The sequence below is a fragment of the Balaenoptera musculus genome, chromosome 1 (genome assembly GCF_009873245.2).
Source record: "Balaenoptera musculus isolate JJ_BM4_2016_0621 chromosome 1, mBalMus1.pri.v3, whole genome shotgun sequence".
Taxonomy (NCBI): Eukaryota; Metazoa; Chordata; class Mammalia; order Artiodactyla; family Balaenopteridae; genus Balaenoptera; species Balaenoptera musculus.
Window position 1 is genome coordinate 8,960,784 of NC_045785.1, and position 21,472 is coordinate 8,982,255.

The 21,472-nt window shown below is 53.5% G+C and overlaps 1 protein-coding gene across 3 annotated transcripts; it reads left to right on the forward strand.

Moving 5' to 3' along the window:
- Positions 1–446: 446 nt before the first annotated feature.
- On the forward strand, positions 447–15,208 carry LOC118903569 (angiotensin II receptor associated protein). 3 transcript variants are annotated; one of them, XM_036868748.1, is made up of 5 exons: positions 447–588; positions 8,183–8,217; positions 10,813–10,918; positions 11,777–12,023; positions 13,473–15,208. In XM_036868748.1, exons 1-5 carry the CDS (start codon positions 562–564, stop codon positions 13,574–13,576), a joined length of 519 nt encoding a protein of 172 aa, XP_036724643.1. In that variant the 5' UTR covers positions 447–561; the 3' UTR covers positions 13,577–15,208. The 3 variants fall into 3 exon arrangements, with proteins under 3 accessions (XP_036724643.1, XP_036724651.1, XP_036724660.1); XM_036868756.1 differs by having other exon boundaries at positions 11,777–11,972; XM_036868765.1 differs by having other exon boundaries at positions 11,777–11,951.
- The last annotated feature ends 6,264 nt before the right edge of the window (positions 15,209–21,472 follow it).

A 21,472-nucleotide genomic window follows, 5' to 3' on the forward strand; every position in this document is an offset into this window, starting at 1 on the left:
TGTTACCCCTGCCCCAATAGTCTTGAATAAGTTTTCCTTACCATTTTAGCAAGTGTCAGAATCATTTTTCCTTCAACATGAATTAGTTCATTTATCCTCACAAGGATCGTCTGAGGTCCGTAACTGTCTCCACTTTCACTGGAGAAGGAGGGAGGAGAGAGGGTGCCCTCTGGGATGAGACACCAGCTGTTGCCGCATCTGCAGTTTGTACCTGGACGTTCCCCCAAGCTCTCCTGGCTGCAGGTGGTCCCGTCAGCCCACCTGCAGGGACTTCAACTCGGCGAGATATTGTGCCCTTTGCGACGCAAATCTGGATGTTCTCCAGCCGTGCCGGGAACTACCTGGGCAGTGGCGGGACTAAGGCGCGAGCAGCCGGACGCCGTCGCCTAGCAACCGGGCAACAGTCACGTGACCCAACTCACGTGCCCCTCCCCCCCTCCCCGGGGTGCGGGGGTTGGAGCTGGGGCCGCGGGCGGGGCGGAGCCGGGCAAGTTTGTTTCCCGAGTTCGTAGACCAGGAGCCCCCGCGGTTGTCGCGCAGATTCCCTCCGGCTTGGTCGTGATGGAGCTGCCCGCCGTGAACCTGAAGGTGGCGATAGGAGGGGCGGGGCGGGGGTGGCCCAGCCGCTGGCGGGCTGGCGGGCGGGCGCGAGGCGGGTCTCTCCGAGCGTGTTGGGCGTTTGCGCTTTTAAAGTAGGAATTTAGAGGTGAGAGGACCGAGAGTTTGGGGAAAGAGGGGTGGTAGGGAGAAAGAGAACGTACAGAGCCCAGGTGAGAAGGAGGTGGGTGGATAGACCATAGCAAGGAGAGGGATACAGAAGGCCAGCAGGAAAGACCGAGAGGAAACTGGAGGAGGAAAGGGAGGGAAGGGGCCCCCTCTTCCCAGAGTCAGACCGGTCCAGCTGGGAGCGCCGGGCCCCAGAGGCTCGCCTTGGCCTGCGCGCGCAGAATTCCCCTGGAGAAAGAGGAAGGCGCGGGGGGGGGGGGGGGGAGGGGAGGGGAGGGGCCCACCGAGAGCCCGAGGGGGGACTTAGAGGCGGCACACCTCCCCTCCACGGAGAGAGGGGCTAAACCTTTCACCTGCACCCCCAACACCAACCTGGTAGCCTCCTTTGTTGGCAGATCAAGCTGTGATCCCGGACGAGTGGTTTTTCCAAGTTTATAAATTCAACGTCTTTATTTCGTAAGCAACACAGACACCAATAGAAGTTACTTAAAAGCAGAAAACGCCAACTTTGCGCATTTAGGGAAACACTGGAGCTTCCTGGGGTGTCTTCATTTCCTGAGCCGTGTCCTCAGCTGTCAGGATGCCAGCGGCTGTTCTTTTTTTTCCTCCCCGCCCCACCAGCCCAGTGCTTCTTGGCTCTGTTTGCCACTGAGAGGCTGAAGCCTTTAGCTTTGGTCAGGAAGGTATGAACCTTGGCCCAAACCTGCCATTTTGGGTCTCAGTGCAGTTTCCTTTGAGACTGTATCCAGGAATGCCCTTTTACTCACGCATGACAAAGAATTTAGCACCCGTGGTGTCTGGTACTGAAGGAATCTCAGAGATAGATGACTACAGAATGATACATTATCCATATTTGGATTATTAGACATCGTCTGTACTGTGACTTCACATGGGAAGACGTCCCTTGATACTTTCCTTAATACTTGCTTCAGCAAACCTCCCCGAAGCTTTCAGTCAACGGCTAGGGGGAGAGATGGCTGGAACAAGGGAATGGACTTGGATTGAAGGTTTAGCTGGGAAGAAATTTACATGAGGGCAACTGAGGTTTGTTGGTGTCAATACTCACTCTGTTCCAGCCCATGTGGGGTTAACGTTGACCGCCTTTTCTCTAATTAGAGATTTGCCTAAAATAATTGCTAAGAGGGAATGAAATGAGGGACAGAGCCGCAGGAATTGAGAGGGGAGAGAGCCCGCATTTTGGGGCCATCTGTGGTGTGCCAGGTTATTTATTTAATCACATCAACCTTGTGAGATTTTTACAGATGAGCAAACTTCAGCTCAGACCAGGTAAGTAACTTGCCAAGGTCCCACAGAGATTTAGTGGCAGAGGCAGGATTTGAACCCATCAGGGTCAGGCTTCAAAGATGTGTCCTTTCCTGGCCACCAATTAGTTAGGACTGACTTCTGCCTTGACATTTTCTGTCCACGGGGAGGGCTTAGTCTGTTTGGGGCTTTTTTTTGAGCAACTTCATGGGTGGGACAGGCCACACACGACCCCAGATGTGAGCTGTGCTAGCTTTGGGTGCCCGGAATGAAATATCTGGTCCTTCCCTTGACTTGGGAAATAAAACATCATATCTCCAAGGGTCTTAGCTGATACCAATCAGAGACAAGTAAGTGCTGTGAGGTCCTGAGCAGCTACGGTTGCTAGGTAACATACAGGACATCCAGTTGAATTTGAATTTCAGATCAACAATGAATAATTTTTTAGTATAAGTATATCCCAGGCAATGTTTGGGACATTCTAGCAAATTATTCATTATCTGAAATTAAAAACTAACTGGGTGCTCTGTGTTTTTGTTGTTAAACCTGGCCACCCTGTGGAGAGAGCTGTTGATCCTTGTTCACCGCCGTCTGAGTGGGGTGTTCTGAGACCAGAGCCCCTTGGGAGCTGGGGAAATGCACCCCTGTGGCCCTGCACTACCCCCTCCCTCATTTCACACATTCCTTGGGCATTGGCTCAATGCCTGCTTGTGCCCAGCTGGAGTGGGCAGTGGTGCCAGGTGAGCAGAAGCAACTGCCCAGGCCCTCTGGGCAGTCGCTAACCCAGCCCCACCTGTGAGGCAAGTCCTGAGCTGGAGGAATGTCACTGTGACAAGCTTCGAAGGCACTGGGCTTGAGTTCGTGAGGTCTTGGGAGAAAGGCCCTTTGGAGGAGGGTGCAGGGGGTAGTGTAGCATGAGGGTTAAGAACTCTGGAAGCTGACTGTATAATAGTAATGAGGATGGCCACGTCTCGGGGGCTGACTACCTGGCAGGCATTGCACTGAATGTTTCGCACATCCCTCCACCTCTCTGTAGCCACGCAACACCCTCGTGAAGCATTATTGTCCCACTTTACAGAAGAGCAAGCAGCAGTTCTGAGAGCTCAGGTGACTGGCCCAGGGTCACAGAGCTCTAAGTCACGGAGCTGGGGTCCAATCCACATACTTGGCTGCAGTGCCCACACCATTAACCACTGCCCACCTCTGCCTCTGCTCTCCAGCAGCCCTGAGTGCCGTTCCCTAGCCTCAGCCCTCAGGAGTCCTCGGGGATCTTGCTGCCTCATGCAACAGGCCACCTAGTGTTTGCACAGGACCAGGAAGATATATTCTGGGTGTTTTTGTTTTTGTTTGTTTTTGGGTTTTTTTGGCCGTGCCCTGCGGTTTGTGGGATCTTAGTTCCCTGACCAGGGATTGAGCCTGCGCCCTCGGCAGTGAAAGTGCAGAGTCCTAACCACTGGGCAGCCAGGGAATTCCCTCCATACAGATTAATATAGAGACTATATTTTTCCTGGGAATTCCCTGGCGGTCCAGTGGTTAGGACTCAGCGCTTTCACTGCCCAGGGCACAGGTTCAATCCTGCAAGCTGAAAAAATACAAAAGTGTATGGTGACCTCAGGTCTGTCTACCACCCGTCTGGGAACTCCCACCCCAACCCCCTGTGGGCCCTCTAGTGGCAAACGAAGGGTCTAAGTCCTGGTCCGCAGGACCCTTCGGTTTCCCCCTTAGCCTTCCCTTCTCAAGGTCAAACCTCCTCATTTCCATCCACTCTTCCCTTGCTCTTCCAGATCCTGACCCTGTAGCACAGTGGATAGAGCACAGGCTTTGGGGCCAGACAGACTTCTGTCCAAAGCCAGACTTTGCTGCCTACTAGCTGTGTGACCTGGAGCAGATTTCTAAACCTCTCTGAGTATCAGTTTCCTCACCATAAAAAGAACATAAAATTAGGCCCTACCTTCTAGGGTGATAAGAGGAGGATCTAGTGGTCCAGGAGGTGGTGTAGCATCACATTTTTATTAGCAGGAAAACTCAGACCAGATAGACCGATTCTGAGATTTGCATCTGGGCTCTCTTGTTTATAAGCATTACCATTTGGGCCAATTTACTTAATCTCTCTTAGCCTCAGTTTTGTCATAAGTAAAGCAGGATTAAAACTCTACGCCAGACCGTTGCAAGGATGACATGGGCCGAGTGTTCAGGGTAGTGTAGACACGTGACAGGCAGGGCTTCATCAGTAGCAGGGGTTGATGTTGTTGACGCTGTTTCTGGATGCCTGTTGCACACAGCGCTTCCGGTTAGTAAACAGGTACATCCAATGACCGTCAGATGCCTGTCTCTGCGGTTGAGGCACCCCCATGGGACACGTGGGTGATGGGTGCTGCCTCCATTTCACAGGGTAGGAACCCGGGGCTCAGACACAGGGGGACGTGGCCCCTGGACCAGAACCCAGGTCTCCTGCCCCCAGTCCAGCATCCTACGACCCCTTGCTGCCTTGGCCCATTGGCCCTCCCTGTCCCCCAGTCTTCTGACACATCGGACACCGGCTGGGAAAGGGCGGGGCAGCCCCCCCCCGGGCCGAGTCTATAGGAGGAGTCCAGGAGCTCAAGTCTCTGTTTCCTCTTGCCCAGTCGGAATGGTCAGGCTGCCCAGGCACATTCTCAGGCCCCTCCCTCCCTCATTCTCTGTGGCAGTACCTGGGAATCCCCAGTATCCCCTTGGTTACCAGAAACCTCCCCCAGAGCCAGCAGACAGTTCTTTTGTGCTGAGATGAGGGCTGTCAGGAAGGGCAGAGCCAGTTTGGCTGGGTTTCTTTTTCTTTTCTTTATTTTTACTGGCATATAGTAGATTTACAGTGTTGTGTTAGTTTCAGGTGTACAGCAAAGTGAATCAGTTATACATATACACATATCCACTCTTTTTTAGAATCTTGGCTGGGTTTCCTGTTGGAGCTTTCCTGCACGTTAGACCCCTCTGGGCCTGGGTGGGTGTGCCCTCCCATTACAAAGGTGGGGAAACTGAGGCAGAGGAGGCTTAGTCTTTGTGGGTTTCTTTTCCCAGGGCTGAAGAGAAGTGATCCACTAATGCTACGTTTCCTAAATATTTAGAAAACAAAAGTGATGTCACACCGAGGGGATGTGTGTCTGCTAAAGATCTGCAGGATTTCCAGATTATACTCTGTTCTGCCCAAAAGAGAGGGCCTAGTTTTGGACCTTAGCAGGTGCTCACTCCATATTACAAGCTTTTCTGGCTCCAGGAAAAACTATCCCACAGGTTAAACAGAATGGTTTCCCCACAGGCTTCCCTGGGTCTCAGCCTTTCCTCTTACCGTGATAAAGCTGGGCTCTGCAGGCCAAGAGCACCCCTTTATTAAAGACCTGCAGTGTGCACAGTCTAGAGGTGGGAACCAGAGCACTTGGAAATGAAGACCGTTTCTGAAATAGAAGTCAAGGGAGGGATGGATTTGGTGTTGATTTTTGGGAGTAGTGATGTGAGCTGCCTCCCCTGTGGCTCCTTCCTTGGTGTCTTGTCTTAGTTAAAAACCCGACACCAGGACCACCGTGGCTGGCCACGTGTCATGGCCTCTGGCAGGTCCTTCCCCTCTGTGGGCAGGGTTTCCTGTTAGACAGAGGGGGACAGTGTTTTGCTCTTAAGATAAAGATCAGAATTTCGCCCCACACCCTCCAGGCCTGGCCCTGCCCCACCCCCAGCTTCCCGTCCCTCCTCTCCACTCTCCTCTTCCACTCCAGCCACATTGGCTTCTTTTCCGTTTCCAGAATGTTCCATGCTCCCTTCTGCCACACAGCCTTTGCAGGTGCTGTCCCTTCTGCTTGAAATGCTCTGCTTTCCCCTCTGCCCCTGGTTAACCCTGGCTCACCCCCTTCATCCCTCAGAGAAGCCTCCTAAGCACCTCTCCCTTGCTGCAGAATGAGGTTCCTTTTCCTTTGCTGTAACTTCCTTCACGGCAGGCTGTCTCATTGGGAATCCACACTCCTAAGGTGATTGTCTGGTGCACAGTGTCCCGCCCACCCCAGGTGTCAGGTCTGGGAGGGCGGCCCAGTGCTGCACCTGCCCAGCTCGCCTTTGAATCCCCAGGGTGGAGGCCAAGCAGGTGCCAGCGATGCCAGCTTAAACTGTACATGTTTCAGAAACTTAGCGCTGTGTGATCCCTCCTCTTCAGCCCCTGGGAAAAGAAACCCTCAGAAGGCTAGGCCTCCTCTGCCTCAGTTTCCCCATCTTTGTAACGGGAGGGCACATCTGCCCAGGCCCTGGGTCGGACAACACCTGGCTGTGCAACCTGGGGCAAGTTACTTACCTCTGAGCCTCAGTTTTCTCAACTGTAAAATGGGGGAAATTGTACCTCAGGATTGTAAGGAGGAAATGCATTCCTATGCACAAAAATCTCAGAATTCTGCCTGATGTGTGGGAGGCACTCGGTAATAAATGAGGGAAGGTGATGGCAAAGATTCCTTCCAGAGCTAGCCTTCTGTCATGTAGACTCAGCTTTTTCGGAGTCTCAAGACCTGTGTAAAGTCAGGTGCAATCGTCCTTACAGAATTGTTCTAGTCCTCTGTAGCCGGAGGAGGGATTCTTTGGGGGCTGTGGACCATACTCTGAGCTTTGTTCACTTCACTGAGCACTGGGGGTGAAGGTGGGGTATCCCGGGCGTCTTCCCCGGATGTCACCTGCTCCCCATGTGGAAAACGTCTACGTCCGTCTCAAGCCCAAATAGCTCCTCTCCGCTGAAGGCCATGCATCCAGCGTGAAGGCGAGGAGCCCTGGTTCTGGAGTCAGACTTACAATTTAATTTGAGTTTTGCCATCAGTGCAATCGTGATCAACTTAATTTACCTCTGAGCCTAGTTTTCTTGACTGTAAAATGGGAACGATTCTAGTATCTGCTCCAGAAGCTGTTATGAGGCCCAGAGAAGGTCATGTGGGGCGCTGGGCCCAGGGCCTGGCACATCACAGGTGAGCCATAAATAGTAACTCTTCTAGAAATGCAGCCAGAGTTCCTTGTTGCAGGCGGCTCCCTCTCCTTACCCCCTTGCACCAGACCAGAAGCCACTGCAGTCCTTCCGTCCGCCCTTGCTCTCTGGGCCCAGCATGCCGTCCCTGCCCCAGGCTCTTGGCTTCCCCCTCCCAACTTGACCGCTCCGTGCCGGGAGCAAAGCCCCTCAAGGGCCCCCGCCGACCACCAGGCCCCACTGAGGCTCCCGACTTGGGGCTCCTGGCCTCCCGCAGCCTCAGCGCCACCCCTGGCCCAGCCCTCCCCCTCCTCGGGGCTCTGGGTCCTGCGTCCCTGCCTGTGCTTCTGGTGTCCACTCTGGAACACCCCGCTCTCCCTCTCCTTTGCCTGGCTGGTCCCTGCGTCCCCTTTAGCACCAGCTCCGAGTTCCCTGCTTCTTTGGAAGCTCTAGCTGGCAGCTGCCCTGTCCTCCCCGTAGCATCTGTTCCTTCCTTCTTTACTTGCTTTGCAATCAGGGCCCTTTTGATTACCAGGAGTAGAGACCAGTTCCAGTAAAGAGGACTGTCTTTGAAGGACATATGGGGCAATAAAAAGGGTGGGATAGCGCAGAACTCTAGAAAAAAGCCAGGGGGATTTCTTTTCTTAACAAATCATAGCGTGTTACCTTCCTGCAGAAAAGCTTCTGGTGACATCCCTCAGTGCACTTGGGATGAAATCCGTGCTCCTTGCCAAGGCCCTCAAGGCCCACCTCTCCCCTCTGGTCTTCTGCCACCGGGCTGCTCTCCCATTCCCTGGACGCACCCGGCATCCCCCCGTCCCCACACGGCACCCCAGCCCCAGTGTCCTAAGAAATCAGCCTCATTTGAGCTCCCCCCCACCCCCATTTCCCACTGAGGCTCCTCTGATTCCAGAGCAGATTCCCAGGTTCCCCAAAGGAGCCTCCAGCCTTTGGAAGCAGGAAGGGCTGTAGGTGTCAGCTGCCCCGAAGGAGTGGGGAGGGGTGACGTGGCAGCATCGCCTGGCTTGTGCCCTTCCTCCTTCTCTACCTTCTCTTCTATCACTGTGGGTGGTATTTCGTTTCAACAGACATTGCTGAAGCCCTCCTAGGTGCTAGGCGGGGGCTTCCGGTGTTTTCTGGCTCCAAAAGCTTTCCTGCCCAGCCCCCTGCCACCACGGTGGTCACACTCACAGATCTCTTCTCCACCCACTCCCTGTTTTTTGTGTGCCACAGGCGATCCTCCTGCTTCACTGGCTGCTGACGATCTGGTGAGTGACTCTCTCCGTGTCCTGTTCTGTGTCCACCTGTCTCCCAGGATCTGGGTCCGCGTGTCTCCTTGGGGTCTTGTCCACGTGTGTCCTGGGTCTGCAGCCATGCGTCTCACGGACCTTGTCCACGTCTCCCAGCCCGTTCCGAGACTAAATAGCACCTTTGTCAAGAGCGTCATCAGCAAGCTCCCCACGTTCCAAGGATGTCAGAGGGGCAGGCAGTACCCAGAGGCCTTTGCCATCACTGCCCTAGGAGCTTCGAGCCCTCATCCTCAGGGAGGCAACAGTCCAGGGCAGTACCAACCGCTCAACCTTCCTCCAGACACTGCCCGAGCCCTTTGGGCTTGTCACCCCTCTGGTTCTTCCCCGAGGCCTTCGCATCTGGGGGGTCTGAGGTGCTGAAGCCTGGGGGCCGGTCTCTTATACTGTGCTGGGGTGGATGTCAGGTAGAGCTCTGTGTGTCTGTGACCTTGGGTGAGTCACTTAAACCCCCTAAGTCATTTTCTCACCTATAAAGTGAAAGCATTACTGACCCTCCCACTTGTCCTGTAAGGTCATCGGAAGGTGAAAGCGTAACTTCTGAAACTGTAAAACTGCTAACCTTTATTGAGGGTGTCCAGAGGCCAGCTGCCAGGCTGGGCGCCTTCTGGGGGTTAGCTCAGCGGCTCAGCAAGTAGGCGCATGACACAGGGGTGAGGTCACTTGCTTAGGGGTGGACCTTCACTCTCACTTCACACCCCCTGCCCAGAGACGGCAGACTCAGGATTCAGACTGACCCTGTTCAGGTCCTGGCTCTGCTATATTCCAGCCAGGTCACCTTGACCAAGTGACTCCACTTCTCGGGTCCTTGGTTTCCATCTGTAAAATGGGTACAAGGAAGCACGCCACTCAGGAGCTGTGAGGGAGAAGCGTGGCAATGCTCTGCTCACCAGACACTGCCCAGGCCTGCACAAGGGAGGCCTGAGGACCTCAGGATTGATTTTCGTCATTACCGTCTGCTTTAGCTGTTGAGTTTCTGGGGAGATTTCTCTGCCAAACCAAGACTGGAGACCATTGAGCTCACGTGTGCGTTTTGCAGTTGTGGAAGTGCAGTGCACACGTTAACGGGTGTGAATAATGGGAACAGTGATAATCATGGTTAATGACCTCGAGGAGCAGAGTCAAAATCCAGATTTCTCAGTCACGCTCCCCAAGATTTTGAGTTGGTGAGGCCTGCTTTCTCAAAACCAAAAAATGAGATTACGTATTCTGAGTAAGCCTCGTTGTGCCCTACACTTAAGTGCTTTGCACATGTTTTCTGTATGGTACACTTCAGGGAATGCCATTTAAATTTATGAAGCACTCCACTGCGTGCTGGGGCCATCCAAGCTGAGTGAATACGGTGGATAAGAGCACAGCCTCTTGAGCCAGACTGCCTGGGTTTAAATCCCAGCTCTGCCACTTAGCAGCTGTGTGACCTTCAGCAAGTTACTTGACCTCTCTGTGCCTCTGTCTCCTCATCTGTAAAATGAGGATAGCAATAGTGCCTCCTTACTGGGGTTGTTAAGACAAATGCACATAAATGAGCGAATTTTTTTTTTTAATTTAATTTTATTTTATTTATTTATGGCTGTGTTGTGTCTTCGTTTCTGTGTGAGGGCTTTCTCTCGTTGTGGCAAGTGGGGGCCACTCTTCATCGCGGTGCGCGGGCCTCTCACTATCACGGCCTCTCTTGTTGCGGAGCACAGGCTCCAGACGCGCAGGCGCAGTAATTGTGGCTTACGGGCCCAGTTGCTCCGTGGCATGTGGGATCTTCCCAGACCAGGGCTCGAACCCGTGTCCCCTGCATTGGCAGGCGGATTCTTAACCACTGTGCCACCAGGGAAGCCCTAAATGAGCGAATTTAAAGCACTTATAACTGTACCAGATACTAGTAAGGGCTCTGGGTTAACTGTTATTTTCTTTGAGTTGACAAACAAGTAAACAGTTCAGTTAGTAGCAATACCCTACAAAATAAAAGAGGGTGGGCATTGTGTTAGAAAGTGGTGAGGTGGTACTTGAAATGGGGCAGTCAGAGAAGGAGTCTCGGAGTTAACAGTTGAGGTGAGGCTAAAATGACAAAAAGGGACCAAGTGTTCAGGGTAGAGGGGACAGCAAGGCAATGAATGGGAGGTATAGGCTGGGCTGTGTCACCAGATCCCACAGGGCCCCATAGGCCATGGTCAAGAGTCTGAATTTTATTCCAAGAGAACTGTTGGAGAACTTTTAGCAGAGGAGTGACGTCCCCTGACTTACCTAACTGGTTGCTATTTATGAATGGCCAGGAGGGGGCAGGAGTGGAAGTACGGAGACCAGCGGGGAGAGGCTAGTAGGAGAGGATGGTGGTTTGGAGCTGGAGGGACATGGCCAGATTCCAGATCCGTTTGGGAGGCAGAGCGATGGGATGTGCTGACATTTCTGGAGCACGGGGGGTGGGAAGGAACAAGGCCATAGAATGTGGCCTCTGCTTGTAGGGACCCTGAGACCTGAGAGCCTTAGGAGGTGACCTGTGGGAGGGGTGGGCACCTGTGGGGCGGCCACCTCCTGACTTGACTCAAGTGCCTCCTTCTCCCACAGGGGCTGCATCGTGTTCCCGGGCGGCTACGCGTGGTCTAACTTCACCATCCTGGCCTTGGGCGTGTGGGCCGTCGCGCAGCGGGACTCCATCGACGCCATAAGTATGGTGAGCTGGGGGAGTGGTGGGAGAGCTGGCTTAAGGGTGATCGTGGGCCCGGCTCCGTCTTCCCCTTCGCTCGTCCAATCTCCTCTCTCTTCTTTTTTCCCCATTTCCCACTTTCTAGAGCCTGCTAAGTAAGCCCACCCAGGCTAGCAGCCCATGTGCACCTTCACTAGTCTGGCCTGCTTCTCTGCCTGCCTGGCTCTGAGAGCCCGGAGTCTGCTCATTTTCTCCCCAGGAGGGGCGTGGGGTGGGCTCCCACCAGTGTCCCAGACTGGCCCTTCCCCGAGGGCAGTGGGGCACGCGCCAGTAACCCACCTCTAGGGCCCTCCTAATAGGGAGAGATGTGGCCGGGAGGCCTGTGAAGAGGGAACTCCACCACCTTGTGAGGTCGGAGTGGACACGGTCTGGCTGAACTGTCCCACAGGGGAGCTTCCCGACACCCGCTCAGACCCAGATGGCTGTGAGCACCAGCACCGGCCTCTTGGGATGGCTGAGAAGGGATTTCTTTAGTGGTGAAGATGGAGCAAGTGAATTCTGAGGGACCTTCCATCTCAGAGGCTCTGGACCCAAGTCTTGTACCTCGTCGTGGCCTCAGGATGAGAGGAGGTGGGGGAAGGTGCTGTGGCCCTGCACCCCTGCTCGCGGCCTCACAGCCCCCAGTCGGGCATCTCATCCACAGAGTCCTGCCTGCTGGCTCGATCTGTTCTCCAGCAAACCCCAAGGACAGAGTAGGGCACGAATGGAGCTTCCGGTCTGGTGTATATGGTGGGAGAGTGAGGGGGTGGGACAGGGGGGCAGCGGGCTCGTAAACCCGGAGGACACGTGGTCACCCCTGGGCCCTGCGCCCGGCCTGTCTTGCAGTTTCTGGGTGGCTTGGTGGTCACCATCTTCCTGGACATCATCCACATCAGCATCTTCTACCCAAGGGCCAGCCTCTCGGACACAGAGCGCTTCAGCGCTGGCATGGCCATCTTCAGCGCGCTCCTCAAGCCGGTCTCCTGCTTCTTCGTCTACCAGATGTACCGGGAGCGCGGGGGTGAGCTCCTGCTCCACGTTGGTGAGGCCAGCGCCTCCGGCCGGCTCCCCGACTCCCCTCTCGCTGGCCCAGGTGCTGGCACGCTGCCATCTCCCCACCTCTCCCCAGTCTCCGCCTTGCCCGCCCCCCAGCCCCGGCCCCAGGGAGCCAACCTTGCCCCCTGAGAGAAGGGCTCGAGGTGCAGGGCGGGGCTTGGCGTGGGCTCTGGAAGTCAGGCTGAACCGTGTGCAAGTTTCTGGTCTCTGCTGCAGGAACCCAGTGGTTCCCCTGGCCGTTCCCACCTGGTATGACCTTTCCCTGGCACCAGGCTGCGGTGCCGGGTCCCCCTCTCAGCTCAGACGTGGGTGCAGCTTGGGGCGTGATCCAGTGCCCCAGGCAGCTCTGGGCAGTCTGTGGCCCGAGGCTTGTAGGCACCTGCAGGGCCAGCTTCCCCTCTCAGCTCCCTCCAGCCCCATCGCTGGAACCCCCCTCTCCTGCCACATACGGGGTCTGGGTGGCCAAGGGAGGAGTGGTGCTGGCCTAGGCCGTGGGGGCCCCGGCCAAAGCCAGCCCTGAACTGCAGGCGCTTTCCCTCAGCCCAGACCCGCTGCCCGCTCCCACGGCCTCTCTGAGCTGTACCCCTTCTCGTGGTGGCCCTTCCCCTGCCCTCTCTGACGCACATTCTCACCTCCTTTCTCTCTCTCTGAGAGAAGTGGGGAGAGGTGTGGTCCTCCGCCTTTCACATCTGTGAAAGGTGAACAGTCAAAGGCCCAGAGTGGCCCTTGACCGGCTGGGAGAGCAGCTGGGCTAAGGGCAGGAATGGCCAGGGGCCGCCCACCCTGGGCAACCTCAGCACTGCCCAGGCCTGCCCGGGGGCGGAGAGGAGCCAGTGGCGTTCCTCCATTAGACAGATGAAGAAACTGAGGCCCAGGGCCCTTGGGGCCTGTTCAGGAGCACAGGACAGGTGTGCAGAGTGCAGAGGGGAGTGAGGGGTGTGGCACTGAGAGCCCTACAGCCTGCCTTGCACCCTCTGGGCTCTGCCACTGTGCCAGCTCTGGGGCCTTCTGGACACAGTCACACTGTATCCGCTCTGTCTGGGAGAGGAGCCGGAGGGGAGCCCGTGGGCCCAGGGCTGGGCGTCCCTTGGCCAGATTCCTGAGCATGTGCTGCTCAGAGAACCACTGAGGCCTAATGGCTAAGAGCCCTGTCTTTGGGCTCGTGCTGCTTAGGTTTGAATCCTGGTGTCCTCTGCTTCAAGCTTTATAATCTCAGGCGAGTCAGTTTATCTCTTTGACCCTCAGTTTCCTCATCTGTAAAGTGGGGACAATAAAAAACCTGCTCTATAGGGTTACAGGAGGATTGAATAATATATGCTAAAGGCTTGGTGCCTGGGGCTGCTGCCACTGTCACTGTCCTGCGTGTTGGGATGCCCAGCTCTGGCCTTTCTGGTCGAGGGATAGGGGGATGTTGGTTTGGCCTTGTGGAATGTCCTAAGTGCTCACCCTTCATTTTTTCTTTCCCTCCATCTCCCCCGCCCCCTAGCTTTCCTTGGACCTTCACAGGAGCACAGTGCCTACCAGACGATTGACTCTCCAGAAGTGCCTGCCAACCTGGAGAGCAGGGCTCACGTCCCCCAAAGATACTGAAGCCAGCCCCGCTGCAGCTGGCCCCAGCCTAGGGGCCAGTTTGAGGAACTGCGGGGAGGGGTGAGAGGAGGCTGCATCACCTTCTTGGTGCCTTGGATGTCATCCTAGGGGCGCTCCCATCCCCCCACCTTTCTCAGAACTAATGTGGGATGTGTCCTCCGGTTCCCCATCTCAGGGGTTCCCTGAATCAAGTGCCCTGAGAGGCCAGGAGCCCCTGTGCACACCTGTCCCAAACTCCTCGAGGCCTCTCCTCCCTTCCAGGTGTCCCACTGGTGCCAGGCTGGGAACTGTGGTCGCTTTTGTCACCTCCACCCTTAGCTGCTCCGTGCAGGCCCCGGGCCGAGCCGTGCCTGAGCCTGGCGGGGTCAGGCCTCTTAAGAGCCAGTGATGCCTCTACCCCACGCCTCTCCCGAAGTTGGCCAAGCCCTCCCGCAGGAGCTCTGAGTGCTTCTGGTCACGCTCAGCCCCAGGAGTGCAGGGGTGAGGACCCCCGGCTTCTCACTGCCTAGTCACTTGGGGCCCAGGACCCCGGCACTGGGGGCTGGTGGTGTCTGCAGCCTCAGAGATCCACCACGGCCTCCAGCTGCCCTTCTCAGAGCCATGGCATTAAAGTTCAGGGAATCCTGTAGCTGAGTGTGTTTTGAGCCACGTTTAATCTCCCATCAGGGCTGGAGCCTGGGCTTGCCATTCCTGGGAAGACTCCGGCGAATCCCCAGGGCACCAGGCCTTAGGTGCCCATTCTCTTGTGGCAGGAGGAAGCAGGGGCTCACGACCAGCTGGGCCTGCTCTGTGCTCGGCTCCGGCCCAGCCGAGGCCCCAGCAGAGGACGGCACTGTTCAGTGCGGCAAATGAGTGTCTGTTTCTCCGAATTCAGATGCCTCAGGTATTGGTTTGAATCCCGCCCTGCCCCTGACTGTGTGGCCCTCAGGCCCCCGTGTCTGCTGGAGGAGGGCTAATGCCTGCCCAGAGAGTGATGACGCAGCTGAAATGTACGGTGCCTGGCCCTCGGGAGGGCTCCCTGCGTGACAGCGAGGTTGGCGGCGGGGCTGTTCCTGGAGCCCATGATGATGTTGGGTCAGTGGGCCAGGGGCGGTCTGCTCCTGGCAGACCCTGTGTCTTGGCCTCAGAGCAGACGGGGACACCTGTCCAGAAGCTCCAAGGATCCCATGGCCAGGGCCCTACCCCACTCCCACTGGGATGGCATTGACCACTGGACCCCAGGTACCTGGGCTCTTTCAGGCCATCCTGGCTCGTCCCCAGTACAAAGAGGTCAAGGCCTGGTGCACAGCCCCCTCCCCCCATTCTTCTGTATCCGTCCATCCAAAGAAGCTGAGTGCCTGCCACATGCTCTGCAGGGGCCTGGGGCTACAGGGGTGGCCTCAGGTCCTGCTCTCGGGGGGAACAGGCATTAGGAGTCCTCTGTCAGGAGGCGAGAGCCCTGAAAGAAGGAACATGGGGCCTCCAGGGAAGGGACTTGTGCTCTGGGGCCAAGGGATGCTGGGTGGCTGCAGCTGTGGAAAACCGGGAACAGCCTCATAGTCAGACGGGGGTGGACAGATAAGCCGTGGTCCGTTCATTCTAAGGAATACTGTTCAGCAGTTCAAATGAATAAACCAGGCCTATGTCTATCAATGTTGGTTCCCCCCGAACGTTGGTTGCAGAATGGCACATGTGATATGAGAGCGTTAGTGTGAATTTTAAAACCTCTCAGCAATACCCTGTATTGTTCGTGGCGTATATGCGGTAAGATGTAAAAGCATCAACTAGAAGGACCCATGTCAGGCGCATGGTTGTGGCCTTGGGTAGGGGAGAGGAGGCTGGCACTCAAGTTCCAGTTCTCTTGCTTATACCAGTTCCTGGCACATGGGAGGCTTGCAGCGTATACGCTCCTGCATCTGGATCCTGAGCGTGTCAGATTTCTCAAGGAAGGAAGAGGCGGGGTGGGGGGTACAGATAGGAGAGGCTGTGTCAAGCAGAGGGGGAGTATATTCAGAGACCCCAGTTCCTTATAGTCCCAGACCCCCAAGTTGAGCGGATCCTTGGGGAGAGGGCAGAGGAAGGCCCCTGTCTGAGGTGGAGCTCCCCAGGAGCAGACCCTGAAAGGAAGCGTGTGACGTGGTGCAAAACAGGGGAGCTGGGCTTTCTTGGTCATCTGCCAAAGCTACTCCAGGGTTGGGGGACAGTGACTTAAACTTTCAGGCTGCTCTGGCTCCCTGACCGTGCGGGCAAGGTGGCCCCAGGAAGCCATGGGCCGTCCTGCGAGGAGAGGCCATCAGAGGCACATGGGAACAGTGAGGGCCACCAGGGTGGTTGCCCCTTTCCACACAGCAGGTCTCATAAGGGAGAGTGTCTAACATTCATTCAACAAGCAGTCAAGAGTCGATGGGAGCTGGGCAGTGTTCTAGATGCTGGGGATACCCCAGTGAGGGGAAAAAGCCCCCAGTACCTGGGAGATTCCGTTTTGCTCGGGAGGTTTTAGGCAGGGCACAGCTCGGAGGAAGGCCTGAGCAGGCATGTGCCTGCCCAGTCTGTTTGGGGGCACGGTCAGGAGGCCAGAGTGGCTGCAGCCGAGGATGGGAAGAAGGAATGAGGTCAGGGAGGCAGCAGGGGCCAGAGGGGTCAGAAGGTCATTTCAAGGACTTTGGTTGAGTGTGAGATGGGAGCTGCTGGAGGGCTTTGGGCAGAGTCGGACGTGGTCTGACTTACATTCTAAAAGGACAGTGTTAGATGGAGAGGTGGAGGTGGCACTGGTTATCAATCCAGGGGAGTCCTCCAGGCACTTCTGCCCACGGCAGCTTGGTATTGGAGGCGCCAAGGAAAACAGACGCTCAAGCACTGATGGATGGCGCCGGACTCAGGCTGAGAAGAGACAGCAAGATCGGCTTCAGTAGTGGCGTCGGCCTTCCGGGGGCCAGCGGGTCTCTCCTGGCAGCTGACGGGCAGTTTGCCTGTGCTCGGCCCTCTCATGGCGCAGTGGAAGGACCCCATTCCCTCCCCGAAGAGGACAGATAGAGCAGTGGGGTTGGCCGGGTGCCATATGACACACAGGCTTAAGCAGAACAAAGGAGCACACACTGGGCCTGAAACCGGGAAAGATGCTCCCACACCAGGCGCCAAGCTCGGCAAGGCTGTGTGGGCTCTTTGTCTCTTGGTGAGGAAGTGTCCCAGGCCAAGCGGGATGGAAAGGCCACGTGACGGAGATTACCTCTCCCAACATGGCAGCTCTTGGATCTGTTTTGAAGGCAGAGCAGCAAGCTTCACTCACGGACTGGATGTAGGAGAAAAAGAGGAGATCAAGATTGCAAGGTCTGGGGCTCGAGCAACTGGAGCTGCCACTCGCCAAGAGGAGACAGGGAGGTCAGGTTTGGGGCAATGATGCGTGTGGCCCCCTTTGCCTGGCAGAGCAATAAAGCTATTCTTTTCTACTTCACCCAAAACTGTCTCCGAGATTTGACTTGGCCTCGGTGCACAGAAGCTGAGTTTTCAGCATGAGCAAGGCCAGGAACTCAAGTCTCCAGTGGGCCGCACTTGAGGTAACGGGGCTTTCCAGCCAGATATTCTCATTACCGTGTTCTTTTTATTTATTTATTTTTTTGGCCGCACCGTGTGGCTTGCGGGATCTTAGTTCCCCACAGGGATCAAACCAGGGCCCACAGCAGTGAAAGCCCTGAGTCGTAACCACTGGACCTCCAGGGAATTCCCCCGCGTTCTCTTTAAAAGGCCAGTTTCTAAAGGGATTTGGAAAGAGTCCATATTTTAGTCTATAGGGTTTTCTCACATTCTAGAAACTGTCAGCCACAGGAAGCAGATTCCTCTTATCTCTGGTCTCCTGCTGGCCAGGGCTAAAGTCACTTATCTTGTCTGCAAATCTTGTATCCCTTGTCTTCACAAAACTGAGCCTTCCAGATGGAGGAGCCAGAGGAATTGCCCCGGGAAGGTCAGTGTCTTTTCCCATTGGCCAAAACTGGACCAGAGCAGGGGCCCGCCAGGCATGTCCTCACAGTCTCCAAATCAGCCTGGAAATTCCAACTCTCCAAACCACCTCTGGAGCCAGCAAGTCTTGATTTTAATCCTAAATGCAGCCTCTGACTGGCGGTGTGAGAGACTGGATGGTCTCTTAACTTCACTGAGCCTCAGTTAGATAAATGATACATCTCATTGCCTGTGTTAATTATTCAGAGGGAGGGATGACCAACGTAGGGAGGAAAAAGTTTTTCTCAACCCTCCTAGGGTCCCTGGCTGGGTCTGAAAATTAAACGGACAGATTTTTTTTTTTTTTTTGGCTGCGCTTTCGGGATCTTAGTTCCCTGACGGGGGATCGAATCCACGCTCTTGGCAGTGAAAGTGCAGAGTCCTAACTACTGGACCACCAGGGAAGTCCCTAAACTGACAGAGATTAACGGGAGAAAAGCATACAAAGTTTTTGAATTTTTATGTATACAAGAGAATGGAGACCCAAAGAAGTGACCAGAGCAGGAAGCTTTTAGACAAAGAAAAACAAGAAATTTGTGAAGAGTTGACAAGACAAAGGTGTTTGGGCTTGGGATTGTAAATGGTAAAGAAGTAACTAGGAAGATAAGGGTTTAACAAGGTCTGTTTTTACAGAGTTTTTGGCCAGAAATTCCCTGTCTCTGGTGATAAGAATGTCTTCTTTCCTCGATACAGGGGGAGTTCCTTGCACATGGGAGTTTTATGATCTGTTTCAGGGAAGAAGGGCAGGGCGGTGGGGGAAGGTCAGAGGGACATTCCTGCTTCTGCTGTTTTCTCAAAAACTCCTTCAGGGACTTCCCTGGTGGTGCAGTGGTTAAGAATCCGCCTGCCAATGCAGGGGACATGGGTTCGAGCCCTGGTCCGGGAAGATCCCACATGCCATGGAGCAACTAAGCCCGTGTGCCACAACTACTGAAGCCCGCACACCTAGAGCCCACGCTCCGCAACAAGAGAAGCCACCACAGTGAGAAGCCCGCGCACCACAACGAAGAGTAGCCCCCACTCGCCACAACTAGAGAAAGCGCGTGTGCAGCAGCGAAGACCCACGGCAGCCAAAAGTAATTAATTAATAATTTTTAAGAAACTCCTTCAGCTTAAAATATTCAATATGCCAAGGTGCCGTATTTGGGGGTAGCATGTCTGAACATCCATTTATCTATTCGTTTATTATTAATTCTATAAACCTTTATTGAATGCGTCCTACGAGTTTTCAAAAGATTGCAAAAATTGTCAGGAGACAGAGGTCAACAGATTATTATAAAACATTATATCAGAGATCTAAACTCAGAATCACAGATTTGAACTTGAAGGGAGCTTAGAGCTCCCCAGCCCAGCGATTTGAAAAGTCTGTTTTATTTCAAACACTTTGTTCAAAAGACATCTTACCCAGTATACGAAACAGAGCTAGTCTGACAGAGCACACCACCCTCACCCCATCACCACCGCCACTCTAAGGTAGGGTCCCTGGAGCACAATATGAAAACTGGTCCCCTAGATCCTCCTTATTCCGCAGCTGGGGACACAGCCCCGGAAGAGGAGACCTGGACAGGGCACATGGAAACTTCTTGATTTTAGAGGCAGAGTGTGACAGTGTGGAGGCTGGGATGCCAGGTAGAGTTTCAAAGGAAATAAATAGAACTTCTACAAATGAAAAACACAGTGACTGAAGTTAGAAAGTCAATGGATAGGTTAATTCATAGAAGAGATCCACCAGAGGAGAGAATCGGTAGCCTTGAAGATAGATGTGAAGGAATTACTCAGAATTCAGCAAAAACAGACAGAAAATAAGAGAAGAAACAAAGGATAGAGTCAGAAGGTCCTATATAAATATAGTCAGAGTTTCTGAGGGAGAGAGTGGGAGAGAGGCAACATCCAAAGAAATAACGGTGGAGAATTTCCAAAACGGAAAGACACCAAGCCCCAGATCCAGGAAGTCAAACAATCTCCAGTCAGAATACATAAGAGGAAACCCACATTTACAGTCATCACAATGGAACTTTGTTCACTCACTGATGTATCTTCAGCACCTAGAACAGTGCTGGCACCCAGTAAGTGCTTTATAAAAGTCATGGAATGAATAGATGAATGAAAACAGTAGAACACCAAAGACAAACACTAAGATCCCAAAAGCAGTTAGACGAAAAGTTACTGTCCTAAACGGAATGAAAATTGTCGACTGAAAAAAAAAAAGCACAACCTAAAAGTTGAGAATTATGTTTTATTTGACAGACAAAACTGAGAACTAAAACTCAGGACACAGCCTCTCAGCTCTGAGGGACTGCTTCGACGAGGTGAGGGGGGAACCAGGATACAAAGGAGTTTTTGCAACAAAGACCAGGTACTGGGAACATCAAAAGATTACCAAAAATTAAAGAAAAGCAGACATCTCAGGTTAATGAATTTAGCGCTTTTCTATGTATGGGAAGATGCAAAAGTCTGGGCTCCTTGAAATCATTCCTTTGATATGCACCTCAGCTCTCTGGGGCCAATATCCTGTGCTTTCTCATCCTGAGCCTCCTCAGGGCGCACCTTTGGGGGCGGCTGTAATGTGGTGGCTTGATGGCTGGAGCATCCTTTGTTTACTGGTATTGGCAGCAACATTTTTTCCTTCACTCAATTATACTGGCAGCTGATGTCTCAGCAATAACAATAGGAGTCAGAAGACAGAGGAATGGTATCTTTAAAGTGGTGAAAAAAATGACTGTCAATCTAAATTGTGTACTAATGAGTTATCTTTCAGGATGAAATACATGTTCAGAGGAACGCCAGTGGGGATGATCACCAACAGACCTTCCCTACCGAAACGTATAAGAACCTTTTTTTGGAAGAAGGAAATTTTTCCTTAAGGAAGATCTGACACGCATGAGGGAAATAGTAAACATGTGGTTTAGTGTTCAAGACAATAATAATCTATGTCAGGAGGAGCTGACCAGACACAGTGTTACAAAGTCCATTTTTGTCTGGAAGGAAGGTAAATACCGGATTAACTTTACACTTTGTTAAATTAAATATACATATTAAAATGTCTTGGATGCCTACTGAAAGAAGAGAAATAAAATGTGTAATTTCCAAAACAATGGTGGGGAAAAAAATGAAAAAGAAAACCTTGGTCAATTCTAAAAAAAGGCAAGAAAGGAGAAAAAAAACATGAAGTTTGACCATTAGCAAGCATAAAAATAAGATGGTTATATAAATATATCATAATCATACATTTGTAAATGACTTTTTAAAAAATTCCAGCCACTTTGTGTTTTAAGAGACACACCTAAAATATACAGACACAGGAAGGCTGAAAGTAAATCAATGAAAAAGTTAAGCCAGGCAAATGACCGAAATAGAGCTGGTAGAGCTAAATTAATATCAGATCGACTGGACTCTAAGGCAGAAAGTACTACTAGACATAAAAGAGGACTTAAGAGGAAGTAATAATCATCCCCTCCTTCAAGAATTGCTTTAGAGTTTAAAGGCTCTTTGGCATTTATTTATTAAACGTCTGATTCTCCCATCAAACCCATGAGACAGTACAGTAGGTGTCAGCACTCCCCTTTTACAGAGGCGGAGCCTGTGGTTCAGAGAATTTAGGGACTTGCCCGAGGCCACACGGCAAGGGAACTGATGTTGATCACAGGTCTTCTGACTCCAGGCCCAGTGCTCTCCCTGTTTAGAAAAGAGAAAACATAAAGGAAAGAGCAGGGCAGGTCTGGGTGGGGAACAGCATGGGCAAAGAGGTTTGGCAGGTAGAAAATGCCCGGAGAAAAGTATGATTGCGCCAAGCACACAGCGCGGAGGGGAGGGGGTAGGGCGGAGTCCAGCCCGTTTCGGAGGGAGCCGAAGGCGGGCAGAGTTGTGTCTTGCACGTGGAGAAGTTTGCACGAGGCCACCTGCCTTGCCTCCGGGCACACCGCG